Consider the following 27,606-nt stretch of genomic DNA (forward strand, 5'->3'; position numbering starts at 1 on the left):
CTCTGTCCTAAGAAGTGAGAGGAAACATCCAGCCCCGAGTGCTGCAGCAGGTTCCATGACAATAAAGTGAGAAACTCTAGCAGGGCAGCACTAGACTGCTGTGTGTACTCTGGGAGGTGCGTGCATGTCTGTAACCTGAAGTCTAATTGTGTATTTAAGCATTAAGATCCTTTAACTCCAGGTGCTCTGGAGTCTTTCCTCTCTCGGGGGAACAGAGTGAATTGTGGAGGAGATGTTGCATTCCAACAGAATTAACTTTCTCTCCGTCTTGCACTTTTTCTTTCTCTCACTGGCAGAAGTTCAGGATAAAACAGAGCTGATCTGAGTCTGGATCTGCTCTCTTTCAGTCAGACAAGCCTGAGCAGAGTCTTACTTACTCATCAACTCTGTTTCAAAACCTAGTGCAACATCACAATCAGGGTTTGAAATTAACATCCGACAACCTGCCAAATGTGGATGAAAATTAAATGTTTACCTCCGTTGACAATTTGGCAAGTTATGATTCATAAATTGGTGTCCTACGTGTGAGCAGAGCATTGTTATAATCAATTATCAACAATTGATAATGCAATACTGTTTGTATGTAGAATATAACATGGCCAGGACAGGGTCTGGGATTGTTTTGCACACAATTTTAAATGTTCATGAACTTCGCCACACACACATCTAAACCACACCATGATGACTTGTGTTCTACCCGCTTAAATGATAGAAGTATTTGTGTTGTCCAATCTATAAAGACTGTGTCTGTTCCCCGAATAGTGAGGTCAAAATATCAATTTAATGCAGGATCTAGAAAAAATCTGACGCTGTACAAATAAACTTGACTTGACTTGACTTGACACCATGTGGGTAAAACTACACCCAATTTAATTAATAATTTAATAATTTATTAAATAATAATTTATTTAATGAAAAAAAAATTATTAATCAACTAAACGATTACACTTTCAACAATTACATTTGTAGAATACATACCCTGTGCTCAAAATGAACCTGAAATGTTAAATAATTAGCCTAATTAAGGAATGTAAAGATACGTTTGCAAAAGCACAAACATAAAATACAATTTTAATTGTTAAAATATCAAAATTATTATTATTATATAGTACATTCACAGAAAAATATTAAATACAATTAAAAATATATTAAAATATTTATTAAAATATAATATAACTATTGTAATTTTTGTAGAATGGTTTTGTAAAGTCAAATTTGTTTGCTTTTTGCAATGTTTACTATTTTTTTAATTTACAAGTTTTCATACTGTGATTTTTGGTGAATAAACTGTGTTTGTAAGCATTTTTTTTAGTTACTGAATGAAATATCAGTTCTTTTTTTATATATATTTATTAGATATGTATTAGCCATTTATACAGTTGTCTTGCCTAGTCCACATTTTGAATTTTCATTGAACTTGTTGCAGTGCATTTTGGGATTGTGTTCTTTGTAAAGCATACAGTACATGTTGCCTTCGGATTTGGCCAAAATGGGCATCTTAAAAGACAACACACATTTGGAAACACAATTTGAGTTCGGAGTGCACCTATGATGCCTTACAATGCTGCTTATGTTGGCAGCTTATTAGGCTTGAAAAAATAGCATCTCTTTGTGCACAAAATTGTGCCAATTTAACCTAACAAAAAAATTCAGAATAGTTCATATACAGTTAAGGTCAGGTGAGACATGACTTTAGCTAAAGTGAAGTAACACATAGGTGATCAGCATGCAGAGGCCATTCTTTAGTTTGGCTCCTGAGTCTTGGGACAAAATCTTAATTAAACACGCTGTCACGTACGTGATTTTCCAAAGTTTTCAATATTGTCAGAAATGTATGGGTGATAGACAGATTTATGGTGCAAGACTGACTTCTTATTATGTCAGCTTAAACAGGTCTGTTGTTAATTTGACTGACATTATTATTAGAGTGATACGTCCAGTTTAAACCAGCCGTGTCAACTCGGCCTTCAACACTTCAACTGCATTTGGAGAATCGAGCAGAGCCTGCTCAGCCTCCCCACTGATCTTTCATTACTTCCTTCTGAGAAGCAATTCACAACAATTACAGGAATCACTGATACAAATACACACTAAAATATCTATTTAAAAATGTAACAACCTTGTTTGATCAGTCATCTGACTTATTAAAAGTAACATGTACTTTGGAACAACGTTCTAAAAAAGACTAAGCTCATGAATATTAATTAGTTCACATTGACGTTGTAAGCTAATCTTCCTAAACCATCCAGTCGACTCTACCTACTCTAATAGCCTTCTAATAGTCAATGACACATACAGTAATCAATGCCAAATCTGCAATCAAATGTCAATAAATAAATAGCCTCACTGTATAATTGTATAATAGGTGAACAAGTAACAGTAATGATCTTTTTCTGCATATCAAATTGACTGAAATAAATAGCTTAAATATACCTAGAAATAAATCAATAGCAAAATTTTAGAGCTATGCACACAGATGAATCAGCAGATTTGGGCTGGACTGTGACTGTGCTTAGAGAGCCTAGAGAAAAGTGAATAGAAGATTTTTTTCCAAAATATTCTGAGGAACTTTTTTTTCATAGTTATCTATGATTCATGCCAACCTGCCAGACAGAACTGGCAGTCTATTCTAATAAAGCTTTAAGCCAGCGAGTGGATTTAGAAATGGAAATGTCTCCAGGGCTCAGCAGAAATGAGCAAATCTATTTAACTGGTCTAAAAAAGACATTGTGAATAAATTTTAAAAGAAATGATAAAGAGCTTGTATGGTTATCTCTGTTTCAGCCTTAGCCAAACAACAACAAAAAATGCCACTTTTATTTACTTAATATAACGACAAATAATCAGACAAAAGTGTCCCAATTTGGATACTTCATACATATGTATGTTTAAGCAAATATCACTGCAAGTACTGTATAACAAAATATCAAAACAATGGCATTTATTCTTAGAAAATGACAGCACAAACAAACTTCAGGCAAAACAGGTTTTAGGCCACATTTCAAAAGAAAAAATAATAGGAAGTTGAGTATTGAAAATGAAGATAAAAAGTCACTGGAAACTTTCTAGTTATAAAACACTGTTCACATGAGGGGGAAATGACTTCATACATCCACTAACAATCATCTTGGGACCATTTAGTGAAAAAAAAAAAACACTGGCAAAAATGGCTCAGAAAAGTGAAGTTAGCCTGCAAGTAATGACATATAGGTATTTTTAAATGTGGCTAAAGTGTAGGGTGTAATCAAAACGGACATCATAAACACTTTGTTAGACAAAGGTGGAGAAAAATCGCCTGTTTTTTAATGAAGCTCAGAGAAAGAAAGAAATACTGATGGGCTTACTGGACTGATACACATAGATAGAGGCATTATCTCCACTGTGAAATCAGGCCAATCCTTAATTAATGATCCCCTTCATGTGATTCTCTAGTCACTCTCTCTCCATCCTATCCATGATCCTCCTCAGCTCAGCACAAATTAAATCAAATCTAACTTTAGAAGATGCTGCTATTAGACCAGCAAAAAGCAGTACATCTCTCTCCTCATGGCCACGAGGCCCAGAGCAAAAACAATGCTTCACTGGTGTCACAGGTCTGTATGAATAGGATCATGTTTTATACAGTATATATATTTTGGGGCTTTTCAACATTTTTATGAGATCAGATAGAGGACAGCAACAGGAAATTATTGGGGAGTGAGCGAGGGAATTGTGACACAGGTCAGAGCCTCACGAGCACTGGAGCACTTACATATCATGAGTTTGTATTGTAACAATGCATTGTTTTTTATATTATTTCATTTAGATTTTTGCAGATGCTGCTCATCCTCTCAGTTATAAGTTGCTAGTGCCCATTCTCTCCAGAGGAGTGTCATGTGGAGGCAAGCAGCCCCATATGCTCCTTGTTTTACAGTTGATCTAACACATGCTAACACTGCAGGCAATTGTTGCTACTGTGCGTAACTTTGGATAATTTTTTTTGTGCTTTCGAAACAATGAAAAAAGAATGGGGAGACATTCCCATCAGCCTTGTAACAACAGCAGCTCACAGAAGGGCGTCTCAGGCCTGCAGCATGTACGTCAGAGGGGAAAAAAGACTGGCATCTCACACAGAATTAGACAGCGTGTAAAACTAAAATCCTCTCTGACTTGGCAGTCTCTAATGTAAATGACATCAAACTGCTCAAAGCACAATCCAGCAGAGAACTGCTCTGGCAATGCAACTATAAAGTTGAACAAACAGGTCTGTTGGTGGATATCTGTTTAGCTTGTATAGCAAAATTATCGACATATTATTTATGCGTAGAGTCACTTTTTTAGGGTTACTTTTTATTAACGAATTGTGAAAAATGAACAGAATAAGTACAAACAAGTGACAAATAATGACATACTAAACCCACAGAGTGACAAACCATCACAAATGAAACCCATAACCAACAGAAGAAGGACAAATGAGATCTCTGTATAATTTAAAATCTTCTCCTAGACAGCAATGAAATTAAATGGAGTGCAATTGAAAAAATAGATTTTTGCGTAAATCTCCTAAAAAAAGACTCTTTCTTCAGAGATCGCTTTGTTCGGATTTGCAGAAGATACAAAAGTCTACAATTTTCAGAACCAAATATGCAATTATCTGACCATTACCCACATAATAATAATAATAATTATTATTTTATTTTGTTTTTTTAAACCTTCACTCTGTTGACAACGGCATAATTTGTACTGTATCTATTTTTATTTCTCAAATTTCAGGAGAAACATCAGGCAAAGTTGATACTTAAAGAGATATTTCACCTAAAAATGAAAATTCTGTCATAATTTACACACCTTCATGTTGGTCCAAACTATTTTGAAGAGTGTTGGTAACCAAACAGTTCAGGTTACGGACAAAAAAAAAAAGACATTCCTCAAAAGTACCTTCCTTTTATGTTTCACAGAGGAAAGTCATAAAAGTTTAGAGCAACATGAGGATGTGTAAATGACGACAGAAGTGTCATTTTTGGGTGAAGTAGCCATTTAATTAAACATAAACAAGAACCAAGCAATAGAATTGCCTATGGGAATACATGGGATTCACTGAAAGATGCTTCCTTTCCAAAAACCTTTCCTTTTATCATAGGATAGACTCAAAATTAATGCCATGACCTCCAAATACATCTTCTCTTTTCTTTTTCCATTAATTTTCTTTCTCCCATTTCATACATGTGAGATTACCCTCCATTATGCTGTAGATAAGCTACGCTGCAGAATTGTGGATGCCATTAAAGCTCTCTGACATCACCCAAACTTTATCCTCTTAATCGTAGGCTCAGCGCACCGAGTTTAAAAGCACTAAAATCTCCTACACACACACAGAGATCACTCAAACTACTTACACACAATACACAAAGGATCTTATTCTTTAGCCCTGCGCTTTGAGGAACCTGACCCTCAAATCTAACTTTGTCAGACACAATCGCCAAGATCGCCAAACAATTACAAACAAAATACGGCTCAACAATGAAACTAATAACATTTGACTTAAAGTGGGGTTTAAAGGGGTCATATGATGTGATTTCTATTTTTCCTTTTCTTTAGTGTGTTATGTAGCTATTTGTGCATGTATAAGATCTGCAGAGTTACAAAGCTCAAAGTCTCCCACAAAAGGATTTATTCTATCTAAAAGAGAAGGCTGATCCAGACCGGGCTAAAACGCCTCATTCAAACACGCCCCCACATCTCTACGTCACGATGTGGAAATATTTGCGTAATGCCGCCCAAATGTTCATGCAAAGAAAGAAGGCGTGGCTTCAGGAACCACAGTAGTGTTGATGCAACCATGTCAGGGAGACGCTGTGTGTTTGGCCTTCCGAAAGTAGATGTAATGAGGAATCATTGGTTAAGATTTATTTACAACAGAACAGCACAACCCAGATGTTCTAATTTGTGCAACGCATTTTATGGATGACAGTTCTGTGAACCTAGGAGAGTAGCCTACAAGGCTGGCTGTGCAAAGGCTATTTCTAAAAAAATGGGTCAATTCCGACTTTGCTATGACAATCTGGCACTTATTCTGAATCAGCTACTGTAAGTATGTTTTCTTAATAGTTTAAGGATTTGCTATTGACTGTTCAAATGCGGAGTTTTGCGCCGTGTAGAGTATCGCGTCGTGCGTGTGCGTGAGAGAGAGACAGGGTCACCTCACAGTGATGCGGCAATAAAGACAATAAATTGTGTTCCGAAGACGAACTAAGCTTTTACTGGTTTGGAACGACATGGGGGTAAGTGATTAATGACAACATTTTCATTTTGGGGTGGAGTAACCCTTTAATCGCGGCTTGTGTACTGCAAATACATATACGAGCATCATCACTGTGTCTGTCACGCAACTCTGTTCCCCTTTCGGGCTTGAACTGATGGTAAAACTAAGGACATTATGTACTGGCTTTACATTTATGTTGGAAAGCCGAAGCTCGCGATTATGGAAAGGGGCGTTAAATTTCCGACGCATGCGTGTGGTGTTCGGCCAATCACAATGCACTGGGTCAGCTGGCCAATCAGAGCAGACTGTGCTTGTCGGAAGGAGGGAAAATAATGTGTTTTTTGAACATTAAAGGATGTCAACATATTCTGTTACACCAAATACACCAAATAATTATCTTTAAAATAGCATCATATGACCCCTTTAAAGGGCCCTTGTATTCACTCTCTTAGGACTGTTGAGAGTGTTAGATGATCTGTGGATCAGCAAATATTAAAATGAAATAAATTTGATTTGTGCAGCTCAGTATGAAAAGAAAAAAAAACTAAAAAGAGATTTTAGCTTTCTATCAGCCAAAGTTCAACCATGCAGTTAAAATTCATGCATGAGTTTGGCTACGTAATTCATCAGCACAAGCACTGAAGCTTCAACACTCGAAGGTGCATTTTAGAAGCTGATTACAAACTCTGTCTGTGTAATGAAAGAAGTTGGGTTTGATGTACCTCAGAAAAGGCATTTGGATATTAAAATTAAAGGGATTCACTAAAAAATTAAAATAATGTAATTATTTACTTGTCCTTATGTCGTTCCAAACCTTTATGAATTTCTTTAACTAAACAAAGGTGAATTTTTGACAAATACACTTTTTTTGTTTTTCATTAAAGGGGTCATATGACGTTGCTAAAAAGAACATTATTTTGTGTATTTGGTGTAATGCTTATGCCCCTTACCATACTGTGATGCCATTTTCCGGCGCGACAAGACAAAAACATTAAACCCATTATAAACGAGGCATTTGTTGCATTCAGTGGGGACATAATTACGGATTATAATGACTTATATTGTCTTTTTACGCGTTGCGTTGCGTATCGCGCCGCGTAAACATAAAACCATTTGTCTGCATTTGTGATCGGAGAAACGACAAACAACAAGCACTACTCTACACTGCTCAAAACTCGCGTTTGAATCATCAGTGGCATATCCTTTAAATATGGAAACATACTTACAGGTTGTGAGTCAGAACAAGCCGGCATTGTAGGTTCAGGAAACAGTCCTCCGTTAAATGCGTTGCACACACATGAATATTTGGGTTGAACTGTTCTGGAACAGTGTTGTAAATACAACTTTACCACTGATTTCCAGTTGTGTCCTCTTTTGGAAGGCCAAACAAAGTAGTTTCGCTTTCACAACGAAACACACAGCGCCTTCACGACATGGCGGCAGCGGCAGCAACAATACTACAGCGAGAATAAAAGTTACGCCTTCTTTCTTTGCGTGAACATTTGGGTGGTGTTATGTTAATCTTACCACACAGTGACGTAGACATGTGGATGCGTGTTTAAACAAGGCATTTTAGGAGGGCGTGGACGAGTCTTAACTTTTATAAAGAATATCTCTTTGGGTTTGAGATTTTAGTCTTTGCAACTTTAGGGATCTTATCTATGCACCAACAGCTTGTAACACTCCAAAGAAAAAAGGAAAACTTGAAATCGCATCATTTGACCCCTTTAAAAATGTTGTTAGTGTAATGAATTAATTTGAATCAGTTGATCCAGTTCACAAAACAAGTCCAAATGATTTACACTCACTGACTCAATGATCCAGTTGCTTAACAGTCCACTTATGACTTCAAGTTCAGTCTGTTCCTCACACAAAGCTATTGTATAGGTTCACAATACTTGGACTACTGCTTTATGGACCACTATATAATACTTTTATAGTGTTTTGCATTTTTTTCAAGATTGAAAGCCCCCCAATCATTGTAATTGCATGAAAAAAAGTACATTCTTTAAAATCTCTCCTTTGTGTACAATGATATTCAGGTTTGAAACAACATAAGGGTGAGTAAAAATTTAATTTTGTTAGAACTGTTCCTTTAAGGGTCACAAGAGCAGTTTGCTAAATCCCCGGAGCTATAAGCCACTGTCAGTGGATAAATGACCTTTCCTAATCAATGCTATTTTGACAGCCATTAGTTTGTCTCATGGAATAAGGGGTGTGACTGAGAAACCAGCCTGACATTTCTTAATTAATAGCATCTGCCATTTAATTACATCACTCTCATTTAACTGCATGGCATGTCAATCATGTGTATTAATAACAAACAGAAAAGTCCATAATCATCATGCCTCCAAACAATGGCCTCATGCAAATCAGTATTAGTTGTATACGGGCTCACAGTAATGGGGCAGATGGGTCAGAAGAGGTGAGACAGACTCAGCAAGCAGAAGTCAAGCACTGGCAGGATGGGAGTTTTGTGATACTGTACCTTGAGGAACGCAGGGCCGGTGTGAGGCAGTGACGGCTGAAACAGTGAAGGATCTAGTGTGTTAGAGATACAGGGCTCTCCTCCATCCTGTTTCCTGAAATGAGAGACACACTTCAGTCTAGCAGTACATGTGCACATACACAAATTCACACCCGTCATTTTTCTTAAAAAGGGTCACAGCAGGGAAAACAGTGCAAAATGCTAATTCTTTGTGGCCTGTCTGTCAATGATTAATTCCCTTAATTTTAACCTTGGTAACTTTCTGTATAATTAAATCACATTAAATTAAAGTTACTTATTCAGGCCTAAAAAAAACAAAAAACAAAAACAGGCGTATTAACTTTTTAAAGGGAGGAAAATGCTTCCTCTATAGCCAAACATAATGTAATGTAATATAGGGAAGAAAAATGCTTTATATATTTTCTATGATCATTTGGCACAAATTAATTAATAATAATATAATATAATAAATATAATATAATATATTATAAATATATATAATAATATATTTTTGAGTTTAAGGACATTTTGTTACTACTTGATGTATAATGTGTCCTTGATGTCCAAAAGCAAATGACAACCACTGCTCTAAATGGTCAAAGGCCATGGGGTCACAGCAGGGGAAGCTTTAGCATTGTGATAGCCTGAGTAATGACAATTGTATCACCTCCGAGTAGGCTTTGCATTTAGATTAGCAGGTTTCTCCGTCTGTGCAAAGCTCAATGGAGTTGAAGAGGTGATGTGCAATATGCGGGGGCTGGTATAATAAATTTTTTCTCAGACTCCTATTGTTTTGACATGAGGCCATGATTAGATTTCCCATTATACTTTAGCTGAGGAGAAACAGATTGTATTACATTGCAGGCTAAATACGGTTCAGGGCGATGTAAGTGAGCTAAAGAATGACCCTGGATGCTCCATAATCAGACAACTGGTGAATTTATTCTTTCCTAAATGTCTTCATAAAAATGTATCCTGACAGAAACTCCACCAAGATAACGGTGATTGCTGCGACACAAATCCTCCATGGTAATTTAGGAAATGGATATGTATATAAAATAATGAGTACAATTAAAGGAAACTGTATGCTAACACACTAACAAAACAGATGCTGCACTTGCACCAAAAAATTACTAAAAAGATTAAACAGGGATTTGAATAAGAATACCTATAGTACAGCACCACTAAGGGATTTTATGCAAATCAGGTAATAGAGCAAATGTGCACATAAAAATAGCGCTGAATTCAATTTGCACAGTGCAATTCACAATCTTTGTGGTCAATAAAATGTGTTAAAATAAAATAAAAAAATTACAATTAAAAATTAAATAAAAAATACAATTAAATGTACCAAGCAAATATGTTTCTAACATTTCAATACACACTTTTTTTCTATTTTAACACAGTGCAGCAGTGTTTCAGTGCATTTAGTATCTGGTAAAAAGGTGGTTGTAACTCTTGACTGAATTTGCCCTTCAGGACCTGTTAGGTGCTTGTATTGCTTTTGGCAAAAAGACTTGTCTGAAGATCCATATCTGGGAAAATCCTTCTTTCTGACATCAAGGAGGGGTTATTAATGTTGAGAACTATTACAAATGTGCACCGATGAAATCTCTGCAGTTTGTAAGAGAAGGTTAAAAGGAGACCTGTGATGAATCTCTCAAACAAAGAGGCAACTTTCTGGTTTGTACTTCTCAGTAGTTCTCATGTCAGTTTCATTGATGCCTATTACGGGTTGCTGTGGGAAATAAACCTACAGCAGCCGCCCCTTTGCTTGCATATTCTAACACCATCCATCAAATCCAGACAGCTACTTTAAAGGTAAATGAGATTTTTAAGACATGGCCATTTGGCTTTTAGCGTTCACATTAATGCATTACCGCAAACCATCATTTGAGGCTTGTTTTAAATTAACCTCCAGATTGCCCTAAAACCCATATATGGGTGTTCATGTGAACTTTTGCCTTTAACTGATCCAGAGATGTCTTGTGGCGTAGATTTCTGCTGTGGATAATGGATGTGATGTAATGCGGGAGTGATCGGCAGTGCTGGAACACAGACCTTAAATGAACCGCAGCTCAGCTCTAAAACTAATGATAACAGAAAAGCTCTATAAACGATGAACATCCTCAGAAAGCTCTACTGTGCTGATATCCTTAATTAAACCATCCTCCGTTAACTGAGCATCCTTTAAATTAACTTCAATGAAAGGATCTTGGAAGTGCATATCCCACTTTAGCTATAAAATTTGAATATTGTAGGCTCAGCATGTGGTGGTGAATTACTGTAATGTAGTGGTAACTTACTGTACCGTTAAACTGACACATAGACCTGGTTGGTTTATTACAGAGTGATTAGAATTCCTATGTACTAATTTTATTCCCACACAGGCAAGAAATTCCCACCGGACTGCTGAGGGAACGCTCTGCATTCACAACCGGGATCATTATTTCACTCCCTACAGCTGAGCAGCCCAGAAACCAATTCCATGCACCAAACAGACAAAATCCTCACTGAAGTCTGCAGGCATCACAGCCCTATGAATCTACACTACTTGAGTACAGCCATGAAATTATGCATAACATTATATAAATCGTTATTAATGCTCAAACACAACCTGTTTTGAAATTCAAAAGTCTTGATAAACATTACATCACGGAGAAATGGTTACTATTGTATTAGTGCCAAAGATTAAATTATGAATTTTCTTATTGATGCAGTTCAGTGTAAGAAAGTTTACTTGGTTATTGACCAACAGTAGAAGTGTTTATAAGTGTTATATATATATATACTGTATATATATATACCTTTTCCATTAATAACACTCACTTAAAATTCATCTTTTAAAAAGTTATAATTAAAAAATGCTAAATATATCTTTTGCCAATTTTAAAAATGAATGTCCATTTTTCATAATATACATCAAGTTAGTATACTATAGTCATACTATAGTTGATGCATAAATTCACTTATTCAATAAAAAATTTATTTTCTTTATTTAAAATTAAGCTTTTAGTATTTTTTTTTCTATTTAGACAAAACAGTATCACATTTAAATACAGACCATGAAAATGACATCAATTTTTAATCATTATTTTAATTAAGAATCGTAATTGTATATAATTATGTTTAATGGTATGACCACAAATTTTAATAGTGGTGCATCAGTCTTACACAAGAGCATCAAGTTAAAGGGTTAGTTCACCCAAAAATGAAAATTAGGCTGCGTTTTACTCACCCCCGAGGCATCCTAGGTGTATATGACTTTCTTCTTTCAGACGAATCCAGTCTGAGTTATATTAAAAATTGTCTTTGATCTTTCAAGTTGTTTAATGCCACTCAGCGGGTGTTGCATTGATTCAGTCCAAAAGAACAATCCATAAAAAAAAGTGTCTCACACGGCTCCGGGAGGTGAACAAAGGCCTTCTGTAGCGAATCGATGAGTTTTTGTAAGAAAAATATCCATATTCAAGGCATTAATGAAAAAAACTCCAGGCAGATGAATTCATAATACACATCTCTCCATCTATAATTTGTATCTTATTAAACACCTGAATTATTAAACATCTGAATTGTCGATTTAATGAAGACATGAAATCATTTTCCTCTCGGCTGCTAATATCTAAAGACTCAAATGAAACCCCAGCCTCTCCCCTGCTTTCCTCTTGAGCGAAGTTCGATTGAGAGTAAATCAGATATTTAAAGTCTGAGATTGAGAAGAGTGCAGTTCCATGTGAAATTAAGTAAACCATTCACTCCTGGGGTTCTGCCACGCAGCAATGTTTCATTAGCATCCCACCTCTGTCTTCAGCGAGTTTGAGTAACCACAGCAGATGCAGGATGAAATGCACAAACAAGGAGGAGAAACTAATGAAATATGAACTACAGTCTCAAATGTGGTGCTGGAGAAAAGTACAAAGCACTAAAAGCTCACAAGCCAATTCCTGAGCGCTGAAGCTCGGAGCACGACTAAAGATTGGTAGGTCACCCGTTAAGAAGTTAACGTGAACGAACGTCATTTATGCTCGCAAACGCACTCATTGCTGTCTTTCCCAGCATCCCTCTATATGTGTTAATGAAGACTCTGCCAATCTGCTCATCTCTAAAAGCATATTCTATGTCACCGTTCATGCGCCGCACACCTTCCAGATGCTCTGGCCGTCCCACCAATCTCACGCCGTATGCCAGACCCACCAAACCCCTTACAACTGTCACACTTCATATTCCTGTACACGTATACAGTGCTATTACTCACTGCGTGTGGACGGACGTAGGATCTCCTCTCTCGTCTTGCAGCTGTGAGCCTCTCAAGTCAGTCGCACACCTGCTAGGAGCATTAATCCTCCCACTATCACTTCATTTATTGTCTGTATCGCTCGCTTGCTCTTACTCTACTGCTCTTTTCCTCTCTCTTCTTTCTTTATGTGTCTCTTACCCTCCCCGTTTGCGCTCTTACGCACCCGTCCCGTCCCCTCCCCCGCTCGCTCAAACACTGAGGGCTGTCCATCTGAGCTGTCTGATGGGGCTGTAATTTGCATTCATCGTGCTTTGCCTTAATTAAACGCACACCTCCCCATCACAGACTGTTGCTCAGGCAACCAGTTCACTAACAAATGATGTCCTATATCCCATTTTAAAACTGTAATCCTATCTTTACATGATTTTTTAAACAAATTTCTCTTTGTCTGTTCCTGACATCCGCTCTTGAGCCTCCAGGGCGTTTATGTATTCAAGAGCTTGTTTCTCTTAAGTTAAGGATCTATTAAAAGCACTTAATGTAAAGGAAGTGGATTAGATGAATGAATGGGAAACCATGGAAACAGTGGTAATTTACTTATAAATACAATATGGAAGTTAAATATGGGAAGTATCTTGACAGAGTGTCCCACTTGTCACATCAGAGGGGTGACGGCACACATGGTCCACAGATAGAACAATTAAAGGGAAATTCTTAATAATTTATTCACTTAAATCCTTTCTTCCATGCAACACACAAAAAAAGATAATGCACGTATAATGTAATGTGTGAATCTAAAATAGGCTATGAAATAATTGATATTTTTTTAATGTTTTTGAAAGAAGACTCTTATGCTCACCAAGGCTGCTTTTGAAAAATACAGAAAAAACATCAATCTAAAGAACTGTTTCCTATTTTAATATATTTAAAAAATGTAATTTACTCCTATGATGGCTAAGCTGAATTTTCAGCGGTTTTCAGTCTTTAGTCCTGAGTGTCACCTGATCCTTCAGATATCAGTTGAATATCCTGATTTGGTAGCCTACTCAGCAAATTATAGGCCTGCATAAATTTTGAATTAGACTGATATAATAAATTATAAATAATGCCATAGTTATATATCATAAAAACTGTCCAATAATGTGCTATATTCCAATTATGAGCTAGATGATTTGATCCATTGAAAAGATCTACCTTAAAAGAATGATTTGTCTCCAAAAAAATCATATTTGACTAAAAATAATGATTTATTCACAGAGATAAACCCACTAAAGAGCACTTGGAAAACTTGAAATACAGCACACACAAGATGCTTGAAATACATTATGATACCCCTTTTTTTTTCTACATATTTTTTTTATGACAGCCAAAACCCTTATTGAGTTTCATTATATTTACAAGAGTGGCCACGAAATATTTAAAAAAAAAAAAATCTTTTATGTTCCACAGAAAAAAGAAAATCATACAGGCTTAGAACAACATGAGGCTGAACTGAATACCCATTTTCTTTAAGATGCTCCTACAAATACGTAACAAGTAACTGAGTCAAATATGCTCAGCTTAACACACAGACAGCACCTCACTGCATCAGACGTCTGCAAACACAACTCATGTGTACCATATGACAGCAAAATACTGCTGTCCACAGCATAACTCAAAGAGATAATGCAGGATTAGAAGGAAATCTTCTACCCCTCTGAGAGACGTGTTTTGTAGTAATCAGTGAGCATAATCTGCTGGCCTTGGAAAGCTGAAAACACACAGCTCATGTACAACTTCCCATTCAGAGAATAAAGAAGATCACATTAAACTGGAAGAGCTTTTATTAGAATATGAATAAGATGTTAAAGATGGCAGATAAAAATACAACATATAAATCAAAAACAGTCTTTCTATCAAAAAATGTTAAATAATTATTCAAGTTATTTCATTGTAAGACATCTAATTTCAGAGATTTATTTAATTAATATTTTATTGAAAAATAGAAAAGGAAAGCATGTAAATGATATTCCTTACCTAATGTAATTTTCTGTCAGAGTATTGCTCTTTGGGACATTCCACATCCTATATTTTAACGTCCAATGCTTTTTATGGAAAGGCATCTTACTTTACGAGACCTCATCTGACTGCTCTGTGTATTTCACAAAGAATAAAAAAAAAAAGTCTAAATCTATTGCATTTTTCCCTCCTAATCCACACCCAGGTTAAATGTGCCATCCCACACTGAGTGTTGTCTTTCAAACTGCCCAAAAGCTGTCATGCTCATATCTGATCTCTAACTCTCCCTGATAACTTAAACCTCTTCTAATGATGGCCATTGAGCCTCGCAGGTGTTCCGCATCTACATCTGTCCTCCGAGAGGTGGAGAACAGCACAAAAAATGATCTTAAAACAGAGATCAGTTAGTAAGTCTAGACAACAGCCTCAGAGAAAAAGCTGTTTTTCTGCCATAAAATAGATCCTGTTCCTGTCTCAGTATCTGTCTTTAGGGAAACAAAGACAAAACCACAAAAGCAGAGTGACTCAGACTAAAGACATTTTTGGCACATTAAAATTGTAAAGTGAATCACATACACCACAAGATCTCAAAACGATACTTGGTTTAGTGTGTAGGTGAGCTTTTAGGTGCATTTGAATGTGGCAAACTCTTACAGCAGCATTACTAATACATTGTGCCGTTCTGACTAATAAAGGCTTACTAAAGACTCTTCCTCCTCAAATGCATGCCTGCATACTCCAAGAATATTAATCTATTCAAATGATAATCCAAAATGCCTTAGAATATATGAATAATAATGTGACAACCCCAACTTAAGCACAGGGGAGGAGGAAAATCTCGAAGGAGTTAGCTCTGCTCCTCTCTTTCTCTCATTTGACATAAAAAAGCAAGAGTGAGAGAGTTTCAGGATAGTAATTTTGGCTGCAGTGTCACTACATTGTACAATGTACATCATTGATTACAGTCTTGATTTTTATGCTTTGCAAACATTGTTGTTGTAAATTTTGCAGATACATCACCAACAGAATGTTACTTATGTTTCTGACATAGATTTTGTCATAGTTTCGTCCAAACTTCACAAACTACTTGTAATCTTTGAAGCATCAGTTAGAATGGATTGAAATTAATAAATAAATCAGGTTTGCACACTGTGTCCTCATTTTCAAGCCAAAGTCTGCTTATAAAATAAAGCCCTGATCAACAAAACTAAACTAAACTAAACTAAACCCCTGAACAACAAAACAAAAATAAAGCTCCGAACAACTGTTAACTACTTGTAATAATCGCACGTATCAGATATAATGGATTGAACATTAAAAACAAATCAGTTTTGCACAGTGTCTTTATTTATAAGCCAATGTCTGTTTATACTGAACTATTTTAGCTGAACTGTCATAGGCTTAAAGCTTAAATGAACAAAACAGAAACGAAACTAAAGCCCTGAACAAAACAAAACATCCTGAACTACAAAACAAAAGCAAAAAGGGAAACAAAACAATAAATGAAACAAAAATAAAGCTCTGAACAACTGAATTTTGTCGAAATCGCAAAGAACTACCAATCTCAGATATGAACATTAAAAACAAATCAGTTTTGCACACTGTCCTTATTTTCAAGCCAATGCCTGTTTACCCTTACCAAAAAGTAGTATACTTCAAGTTTATTTTATTAAGTATACTTAAGTAAAGTTCAAGTATATTTTTAAGTATACTTTATGTAGCAAGTATACAAATATCAGTGTACTAGTAGTATACTTATAAGTGTACTATTTCAATATTCCTTGGGACTAAATTGGCCCACTTTCTAGTATATAAAAGTATACTTTTAAGTATACTTTAAGTATAACAGTAGTAAACTTACAACAATATTTTTTAGCTTGTACTGCAACTATACTAAACGTGAACTTATATGAATACTGATAGCTTTCTAATTAAATACTTGTAGTAGCATTTTTAGTACACTTTGAAGTATAGTCTCAGTAAACTACTAGTTTAGTAGTTTTATACTGCAAGTATACTCATAAGTTTTCTTTAAGTGAACTTACCATCATACTTTAAGTATACTACTATGTCCCTATTTAGGTATTAATTTGTATATATTTTGTTATATAAATATCTGAACATACAAAACACCAAAAGAAAGAACAGGGTATCTGCTTGTAAACAAAAGCATTTTATTCTAGCTTCATGAATTCTTTTTTAAACACTTGAATGTGGGTAAGTTTCATAAATAATAATAAAAAAATAAATAAACAACATTTTGAACAAAAAGCTGAAAAAAAGACTATGAATTGGATTCAGAATGATAATCAAAACGTAGATAGAGTCGATCAACACCCCAAAGCTTGACAGTCATTATTACCTCTTCATTGGTCGACATTACATCAACTTTACACAGTTTTGATGCTGTTTTATGTCTGATGATCGTGTTGGATTACATGTAGAAGCATCTGTTGTTTCAGTTTCTTCTTCACTTGTGTTTTTTGGAAATTCTGTACAGAAAATGTGTACTAGCGCCCCCTACAGTATAACAATGAAAACACGGATTGTAGGAACACAAGTATAGCTCAAATATATTTAGACTTTTTCTAAGTAGGTTATAAGTCAAGTATACTTAAATGTAATTTTAAGTATATTTCTGAGAATTACATAAAGCCCATTTTCTGAGAAGTATATAAAAAGTAGACTACAAGTATACTTTCCTATTTTTTAGTTTAAAAGAAGTATACTAATAGCACACTTGAATAAACTTCTTTTTCGTAAGGGTACCTATCTAAAATATCTATTTGCTGTGCAATTACAGCATGTAGAGTCATGTTATTTCTCGATTGGTGATAAGCCCAGTCATTCTCCTGTTCTGCATCATAGAAATGTTGAAATGCATGTCATAAGTCTGGTTTGAAGATCGTGACTTCATCAGGTGGGAGACATTATGCTTTTTATTTTGATCGTGTTGCTAGGTGCAACCGTATGGGACGTTTCCAAGTGGGCGATAGTCACACCAAATTAAACCTTGTGTTGAAATGAAAATAATTTGGTGCCATCTACGATCCCATACGAACACACACTGCACCGCTTTATATAACAGTTCACTCAGAAATTGAAATTCAACAAAATCTTCTCACCTTTATGTTGATTCATACCAGTTTTTGGAATACAAAAAGTTTTGCAGATGGTTCATGCTGCTCTTTTGCACACAACGACAGACCAAAACAGATAAAAAATATTAATAAAAATAAATTAAATTAAAAAATATTAAATTTGTATGCTCCTGTTCAATCCATCACTGAAATCAGACCAAAAATGTAACGTATGCAAGATTTTAAGTGAATATCTATATTTATTTTCAGTGTTTTCATGTGTCAAGCATCTCCTTTTGTGCTTTACAAAGGGAAAAGAAATGTGGTTTGGGGCACATGAGAGTAAAGTAATGACAACAGAATTCCCTTTTTTAGTGAACCATCTCTTTAAAATCTAAATCTGGCTCAGTGGAGTAGATCAGTAGCCGTCCCTCTCATGTGCACATATACGCCAGCTGCTTGCGCTATATCTTTGGCTTCAGACCAGCTGCAGGAGACCTTAGACCTCATACACACAGTTGCAAAAGTACCAATCACAAACTTATGAATGTGCAATATTCTTTATGTTTTTTTAAAAAAGAAATATCTACCAAGACTGCATTTATGTGATCAAAAATACAGTAAAAACATAAAAAGTAGACTACAAGTATACTTTCCTATTTTTTAGTTTAAAAGAAGTATACTAATAGCACACTTGAATAAACTTATTTTTCGTAAGGGTATACTGAACTGTCACAGACTTAAAGCTTAAATTAACAAAATAGAAACAAAACTAAAGCCCTGAACAAAACAAAACAAAACCCTGAGCTACAAAACAAAAGCAAAAAAGGAAACAAAACAATAAACAAAACAAAAATAAAGCCCAGAACAAATATCACATCACCTTAGCCACAAAACTCATCTGCATATATTTTAGGACAAATTCATGCAGCATAACCTCAGCAGACCCCCTGCTCTCTATCACTTCCCCCTCCACAGTTCCCATATGCATTTGTGAAGAAAACATTACTCAGATCAGCTCTAGCTCCATCGAAGCCAAACTGAGTCATGTTCAAAACATTTACACAACAGCATCACAACTGCTGCCACTGACCTCATCTCCTGTGTGGGTGGTTAGCTTTAAAAAAAAAAACATCCCCATTCCCCACAGAGGCAACTCATCTCACCTCTATACAATTTGCATGATCCGGCTGTTGGATAAGTCCGATGATGGGTTTTAATTTTTAGCCATAATATAAACTGTGGTCTAGTAATGTAATGTGTGGTCGAGAGGGGCCAGATGACAAGTGCATCACATGATGCAGTGACATGTTTTCATCCTCTCAGGGGCAGAATGATGTAACTCATGAAGGCCTGATGCTGTGTGACCAGGAAACAACCTCTAGAAACACACAAGATTTAAAGGTCCCATTGACATGGAAACGCCCTTTGGGAAGACGACACCTATTTATGCTGGACTCCACCCACCAAATGAGCAGGTGCAGCCAGCCCATGCACTTCATTATCTATAAACATTGATTTTCCTTTAACAAAGTGGCTAGTATATATAAGCCTACTGTATGTTGTTAATCCCCCCAAAGCAACATGGAGACATCAATCACATCTATTCACTTACAATCCACTGAGGAACCTCTACAGCAAGACAAGCTTAGGATTTACGATAAAGGAATGAAAAGGCAGTATGTCCTTTACCTATTCTATTTGATCTCCTGTACTGCTTCAGGATAATTCACACAAATGAGGCGAGATGGGTTTTTCTCAAGTGGTTTTGCTTCAAGATCATGAAATTATATGGACGGCAAGTGGAAAACACGGTAATATTATTACAATTTAAAATGACTGCTTTCTATTTTAATATATTTAATTATTTTAAATAAATATGTTTATATACAGTATACACACACACACACACACACACACACACACACACACACACATTTTTTAAATTACATATATATTTTATGTTTCTAAATGTCTGCTGAATTGCAAGTTTCGTGCTCCAATAATTCCCCAATAATTCACAGAACAAAACAAACCGTCTCCTTGTTCATCCTTGCTGCATGTGATTTAAATGTAGTCTGACTCATAATTTCTTTGTGTAGTTCGGTTCATGGTTTTTGAGGATGAGGGCATTTCATACAACCTATCCATGGCGTCTAATTTATAGGTCCATCATGTGACACATGAATTCGCTCTAAAATACCCATAAAGTTTTGCAAATATCCTAACTGTGCATAATTATATTGCATTTTCTGACTTAAATTCATCATTGTTTCCCCTGATGAACCACCAGTTGAGAGCCACTGGGTTAAACCATTCACATAATTACTAAACAGACCACTGTCTCTACTGAGCAGTTATTAATATCTTTGTTTTTGCAAAAAGAGAATGTGAACTCCAGAGCATGTACCATGACTCGGAGCTTCTCACAGCTGGGGAGAGAGAGAGAGAGAGCGAATGAGGTGTCTGATGAACCCATGAACCCAAACCACCATTTACAGCAATTAAAGTCTCCCCTTCTCTCCCTGGCTCAGCGTATGAGAACCCAAATGACCCACCCCAGGAGGACACAGATGGGGAACAGCTATACATCACCTGCCCCCAGCTGGCCTTGCTAAAAACTCAAGCAGCAGCATCTGAGATTAACTGCTAATTCCTTCATGTTGACAACAACTATTTAAAAAAAAGATGTATGTAACTTATTCAGAGATTTAAATTCTGAATTCTGCAAACATCTCTTTTGATGCAAACTGTCTTTAAATCTACTCTAAGCAGGCCTATTCAAAAGAAAACTAGAAAAAGTACAAACCTATCAGGTTACTGCAGACGGTTCCTGTAACAGCAAAAAATGTAAGAAAGGCCCCAGAGGATGACAGTAAGAAGGGTGTCTGAGGCGAGCGCAGGTTGCTGCTCTGATATTAAATGCTATTGACACTGACATTCCTCAACCTACCAAGGCCAGAAGCAGCAACAGCATCCTGGGGATCCGAGCAGTTTTGTGGGACCTTTATCCATGTCCCACAAATATCAAATATATTGTAGAAAAATATTGATATTTTTCGGAATAATTGTTATATATTAAAATATTTTTATTATTATTTTATTATAATTTTTAAAATAATTGTTATACATTAAAAAAATGTATCTCGCTATAGAATATTTTTTGTTTAAAAAAAAACTAATAAATTTTACATGCAAGTATGTGAATGTGTGTAAAATACACAGAAAAATAGACTTGTATTTCATAAAAATATAACCATAATGCAATATAGATATATATAGTATCATACATTCTTTTAAGAAACCCCAGCACTCACTATAATATAATATTTTTTTATAATATAATTTTATTCCTGTTTTTGCACTGAAAAAAAAAAAAAATATTTTTAAGAAATTGGTCACACTTTATTTTATGGTCCAATTCTCACCATTTACAAACAATTAACTATGACTTTTGCATTTATATTTCATTTATATTTTTGTATTTAAAAAATATTTAAAATTTTATATGTGAGTGACTGTGTGTAAAAAGGATATATAGTACATGCATTTTTTAGAAAAATATACCATAATGCTGTATATATTACCATAAGTTCTTTTAAGAAACCCCAGCACTCATTATAGCAAATTTACATTAAAAAATCAGAAATTCAAATTAATTTTTTTCATCTTAGTGGTCCAAACGTGACCACCACAACTGGCTTTTTCTGTGGGTACAGCTAATGCCCTCCACTAGCTGCCTGAGTCTGTAATGGGTCAGATGAGTGTCTGCCTGCCAGAACCTCCAGAAGTGAGCTTGGACTGAGCTTTGATGCGTGGCACATCAATCTGACATGCCTCTCATCTCCCCATGTCTCTGCCATCAGAACACCCCATGCATGGTGCCTCTGGCCCTGAAGGTATTTTGATGGAATAAACCCAAATGGGCAGCTTCAGTTTGAGGAGGGGGAACTTGTACATCACAGCATGTTCGGGTCTAATATTTTTTATGAGTGCTGATATCCACACTGATAGCTGCTTTCCCCGAGGCCCAGGCCATCATCATTTCTTCAACTATTCCTCTATAGAGATCTCAGCGTCAGCTGAAAAAGCAAAAAAGGGTGGTGTGGATATATCTCTCTATATCTTTCTAGAATTTTAGCAAATAAATCTTTTTACAAAACAGCTTCTGGGAAAATATGATACCTTATCCAATGGAAATAGAGCAAAAAGCTTAAATGGGTATTAGAGTTATTGCCTGTACAAATGTTGAAGAAGCTTGGAAAAATGCTGACTAGGTCTTTACTAATGCTCCTCATAAATTTAATTGCCATTCCTTTTTTTTAAACAAAATACTTGTGATTCAAAACTATGAGCCAATGAATCTTCTGCCTAAAACTGTGACAATATTGCATAATCAAATTTGTATCACCCATGGGAGCATATTCATGCGTCCCTTGACTATTGCTGCTCTCCATCAACCATACAAATGCACATGCTTCAGTTAACGTTACTATGCTTTAAAAAGGTCGCTCATCCTTCACACTGAAGTTCATGCTGTTTCCTATACTATAAAGCTACTATAGAAAACTGTCACTATGCCACAAAAGGCGCGTGTGTGTGTGTGTGTATGAATGAAGAATGATGACCTATCTTCTCACTGTTAAAGGCTTTCTCTGACAATCTGATAACAGTCATTATACACAGATTATTATTGTGACAGAGATACTGATTAAACATGCAGACAAGCATCTTTACAAAACCAATTAATCACCCAACGGGAATATGTGATTAATAGAAGATACAGTAAGACTTCACCAAAGTGTATTCATCATAAAAGAGCTTTTTTATACACCTAAAGGGTTTCTAAATATGCATATTTCTGCAAATGTTGTTTTAATACGGATTTTGTGTGCCGTGTGATTTCGATGTGCTTCCATTTATAAATGTTGTCTCAGAGAATCATGGACTAGCTTGTCACATTGCTGCAATATTTAGTCAGACAGTTGCATGTATGAGACACACAGAGGCAGTCTGGGCTGATTAAGTTTGACAGCTCTCTCCTCCCTTCTCCTTGAAACTCTAGCCGATAGATTCCCATAAACACACACAGATACAGGAGTGTGAAAGATCAAGCAAACTCACCTGTATGCGGCGGTTCTTGTGCATGCATACTGTGAAAAACTAAACAAATATAGGCCTAAACTAGAAAAGAGCCTACTTCTTTGCTCTACAACTATGAACTGTGGTGGCACACAGAGTCTGGTAAAGAAAGCAGATCACTCAGGCAGTTCTCAAACATCTCAGGAGCATCATTATACAGACAAAAGAGAGGATTGAAGAACATTCTGCTTCTCTGAGACTCATTTAGAGGAAGTGAAGGTATAGTTAGTTCAATACATGGGGGACGCAATAGTTGTAGAGGCTATATTAACAAAAATTTTGATGAAATTAATGAAATTATTTCTGTTTAAAAGAAAAGTTGCCAAACTGCTTGTTCAAATTACAATTATATTATACAGTTATGAAAGAATATGTATCTATATGCAGCACCTGCATAAATGAAAACAAGCAAAAACATACCTAATGCACATTTTTCATCATTCTAGAAGTAGAGTAAATTTTTTTTATTTTATTTATTTATTTTTTTTTGTAGAAAAGGTATATCAGCATCTTCGGCAAGTGATTTAAATGCACCTGATGACATGCAGTGATTTTGATGACACAAATTTGTAAATACAAACTTCTCAGGAGGACTTGTCTATGTATGACTGTGTGCGGCTGCTTGCACCGGTGGACATCGCTCTACTCTATCGATCTCATCATTTTCCCAACAGGCTGTCTGGGACAGAAGGACATTGTGTGCTCTTAATGGCTCATTGTATTATTTTAAACCAGCCTCCGTATATCTCTGTCTCGTTTAATAATGCCAGACAGAACTCTGCTCAACATCGGTTAGACAAACGTGCTCAATTATATAAAGCAAAATAGAACACTATGGCAGCATACTTCCAGAAGAAAAGATCGACTTCGACTTAAAAGCAGAAAGTCTGAGGAAACCATGTCTCTCCTCACTGTGACACCTGCACTTTGTGATGAAAGAAGAGTAAAATTAACTGTTGTCACTCCGTACTGACATGACATATTTTTGCACTTTTTTCAGAGATACTTTATCAAAACCAGGGATGTCTCTTTGATGTTAGGGAAGTAAAAAGGGCAACAGGAAAGACACTTGATTGCTTCCAAACCTCTCCTCAGAATGTCAGCAGCCTTCTCATAGCCGCAGGTCATTCAGATATTAATGAAAGCAAGTAGCTAAAGTCCACTGAGTTAATGGGAAAAATATACAGCATGTGTATTATTTCTGCTACAGGAAGAGAGGTGAGTCTCTCTGGAACTTGAATGGGTTTAGCTGACCTGAGATGGCGTTAGATATAGTGTGGGACCAGCAGCCTGTAATCTGAGTGGTGTATTGTGCGTTAAGTGGTTCCGGATTTAGCGCTGGCCTGGTATTAGGGATGCTGTTGTGAAGAGGAGGACTATATGCTACAGAGCTGCAAAACATGCAGCTGGAGCATTCATTTACCTGAGGGAGAACGAGAAGGTTTGGAGTTTGATACTAGCATCAAACCAACAGGGATAGTTCACCCAAAAAAATGACAATTCTGTCATCATTTACTCTCCCTCATGCTGTTCTTTTGCTCTATCTATCTATCTATCTATCTATCGATCTATCTATCTATCTATATATCTATCTCTCTCTCTCTATCTGTCTGTCTGTCTGTCTGTCCATACAATGAAAGATGCTCTATGAAGAAAAACAAAACAAAAACAAAAAAAACATGGGGTGAATAAATGAACTATGCTATCGTAAACAATTTTTTCATGAAAATTTACGCTATAATTCAAAATTTTGGGGTTGGTAAGATTTCTTAATGCTACCTGCTGAAAGAAGGCTCTAATGCTCTCCAATGCTGCTTTTATTAGATCAAAAATGCAGTAAAGCAAAAAGAAATAATTACAATTTAAAATAACCTTTTTTTTTCAGCATCACATGATTCTTCAGAAATCTTTTTAATATGCTGATTTGCTGCTCAAGAAAAAAAAATCAAAGTTGGCAGTTGTGCTGCTATTTTTGTCTTTGATGAATATGAATGATTTTATGAATGATCTTTTATGAATAGGAAGTTCAAAAGAACTGCATTTTATTCAAAATAGAAATCTTTTGTAAAATGTTAAATGTCTTCACTTCCTATTTTGATAAGTTTAATGTGTCCTTACTGAACAAGGACATATTAAACTGATCAAAACCCTAAATGTTTAAACAGAATATATCCCTAGTATTCTTTTTATTATTATTATTATTATTATTATTATTATTATTATTTGTAAATGGTCTTATAAAAGCAGTACAACACTCAAGTATGTGACTACAGTCAAAGACAAAATGGGTTGTACTATAAACAATATAGTAGATTTTTTTGTACCTAACTATCTTAATGTATGGATTATCAGTTCTAATTCAATTTCAGATCTCCCCAATACAGCTTAATGCACCACAGTCAAAGGTGTAATGAAACCAATTAACCAACTTCATGTCTTAATATTAAGGTTAAGATGTTAAACGCATTTATTTCTCTTCTGGGAAAACAGACAATAAATAGTGATGATCCTACACAGATATTTTTGTCCAATCACATGCTATCTACATTGATGTCCCTCCCCCTAACACCACATGCAGTGGACCATCTACTGAAAAGTTCATGGCTCAAATACATCAACACAGGAACAAAAACTATGCTAGTCAGGCAATTTAATATAATGACAGTGACCTAGATTGCCCATATGTACCAAAGAAAGAGAAATAGTCTGAATATAAGAGATAGAGAAAGTGTGAGTGAAAGAGACAGGGAGATAAAGATGCCTTATCAACAGATAAAAGTGTCTTGATTCACATTAAGTAAGCAGCTCCATTCCTCTAATGCAGTATCATTGCCGAATATTGAAGCATTGCTGGATCTGTGCATCAACACAGGAACAAAAACTATGCTAGTCAGGCAATTTCATGCCATCTTTATCCCAAGACCTAAACCTGATGCTGCTATATGCACATAATGACAGTGACCTAGATTGCCCATATGTACCAAAGAAAGAGAAATAGTCTGAATATAAGAGATAGAGAAAGTGTGAGTGAAAGAGACAGGGAGATAAAGATGCCTTATCAACAGATAAAAGTGTCTTGATTCACATTAAGTAAGCAGCTCCATTCCTCTAATGCAGTATCATTGCCGAATATTGAAGCATTGCTGGATCTGTGCAAAGATTGCTTTGTGACACTAAGCAAGGTGCCTTCATTAAGCAAACCAATCTAAATCCATTCATGCTAATGTATGCCACATCCAAGAGTACAATCCGCACATAATAATGACCACTAAACAAACACTCGCTGCACCACTGGCGAAATATTTACATTCTTTTCATATTCAGATCTGCCACTGAAAGACCTTCCCGATTTCAAACTCACCAGAACTTCTTCGGCCTCCTGATTCGAAAGGGAGAGCAAGGCATATTGTGGATGTGTCAGGCTAATTGAGATCTGTCTTCCTTCCTGAAGGTCTCAGGCCTACAGATGGGATTATGGCCTAATTCTGGATCACAGTAGTCAGATCCTGTCTCGCTCTGACAAACTAATGAATCCTCTTCCTCTCAGTCTCTTTCAAAGAACCAAAATAAGTCTCATACATAAATTTGCAAAAAAGTCTTTTTGATGAATTAATACCACTATATATACACCATTAGAATAAAAAAAGATACATTTTCTATACATGGTCATATTTCATGATCATAGCTCATATTTCGCGTCCAGTTCACACAAGATCCAAAATATATAAACAAACTGCAACTCCAGCAATGGACTAACTGTCAAAGTCCCGTCACAAAGCCACTGAAGCGTGATGTTAAAAGCTGCAATTGCCGTAAATATGAAGAAATCCTCAAGTTGTCCTCAACTGCTCTGCGAGGAGGTGGTAGGGCTCTTGTCTTGCAGGCTGTTTGCTACAGAGGCGGAGACTGATGCAGGCCGGGTCCTGAGGTTACACGTGGAGGGACGGATGCCGTCGGAGTCAGGAATCTGGTTTATCTCGTGGGTTTGTTAGGACCGACCTTCAGGCTGCTGTCCATCTGCGCCTGGCATCCGGAGCAGGCCTGTACACACGGCCTGCCAGCACACACACACACACTCTCACTCACACAGACAGGGGCGTGAGAGTGTCGCATGTGCGCCTCAGCCAGTTCGTCCTGCCAACACTGCAGAGTTGTCTCCCGTCGCTGTGGCAACAAGGCAGCAGGGCTGCAGTGTGTCCTCTGCGCTCCGGACCATTCTCATCCCAAAACCACTGCCTGAATCGAAAACATTTAATCTGTCCTCGCTCTGTACGGCTTTGTGACACTCCCTGAGCAGAGTCAAACAATCCCACATGTCTTGACTTTCGATACAGATTTAAAACCAACAGTATACAACTTAGAATTAAAAAAATTGTCTGCCTACCTTATTTGCCTATCAACTATCTGTCTATCCGCCTGT

The 27,606-nt window shown here is 36.2% G+C and overlaps 1 protein-coding gene across 1 annotated transcript in view; it reads right to left on the reverse strand.

Moving 5' to 3' along the window:
- Nucleotides 1-26,634, reverse strand: part of LOC107703042 (rap1 GTPase-activating protein 1-like) — a 57,241-nt gene extending 30,607 nt beyond the window's left edge. Inside the window, exons 1-2 of the mRNA XM_016505535.1 lie at nt 26,548-26,634; nt 8,730-8,823 (exon numbers count right to left, since the gene is read on the reverse strand). Of these exons, the coding sequence (XP_016361021.1) occupies nt 8,730-8,823; nt 26,548-26,591 (138 nt within the window). The 5' untranslated portion in view covers nt 26,592-26,634. The remainder of the gene's footprint in view (nt 1-8,729; nt 8,824-26,547) is intronic.
- Nucleotides 26,635-27,606: the final 972 nt, after the last annotated feature.

This window comes from Sinocyclocheilus anshuiensis, unplaced genomic scaffold, assembly GCF_001515605.1.
Source record: "Sinocyclocheilus anshuiensis isolate Anshui unplaced genomic scaffold, SAMN03320099.WGS_v1.1 scaffold883, whole genome shotgun sequence".
NCBI classification, from domain to species: domain Eukaryota; kingdom Metazoa; phylum Chordata; class Actinopteri; order Cypriniformes; family Cyprinidae; genus Sinocyclocheilus; species Sinocyclocheilus anshuiensis.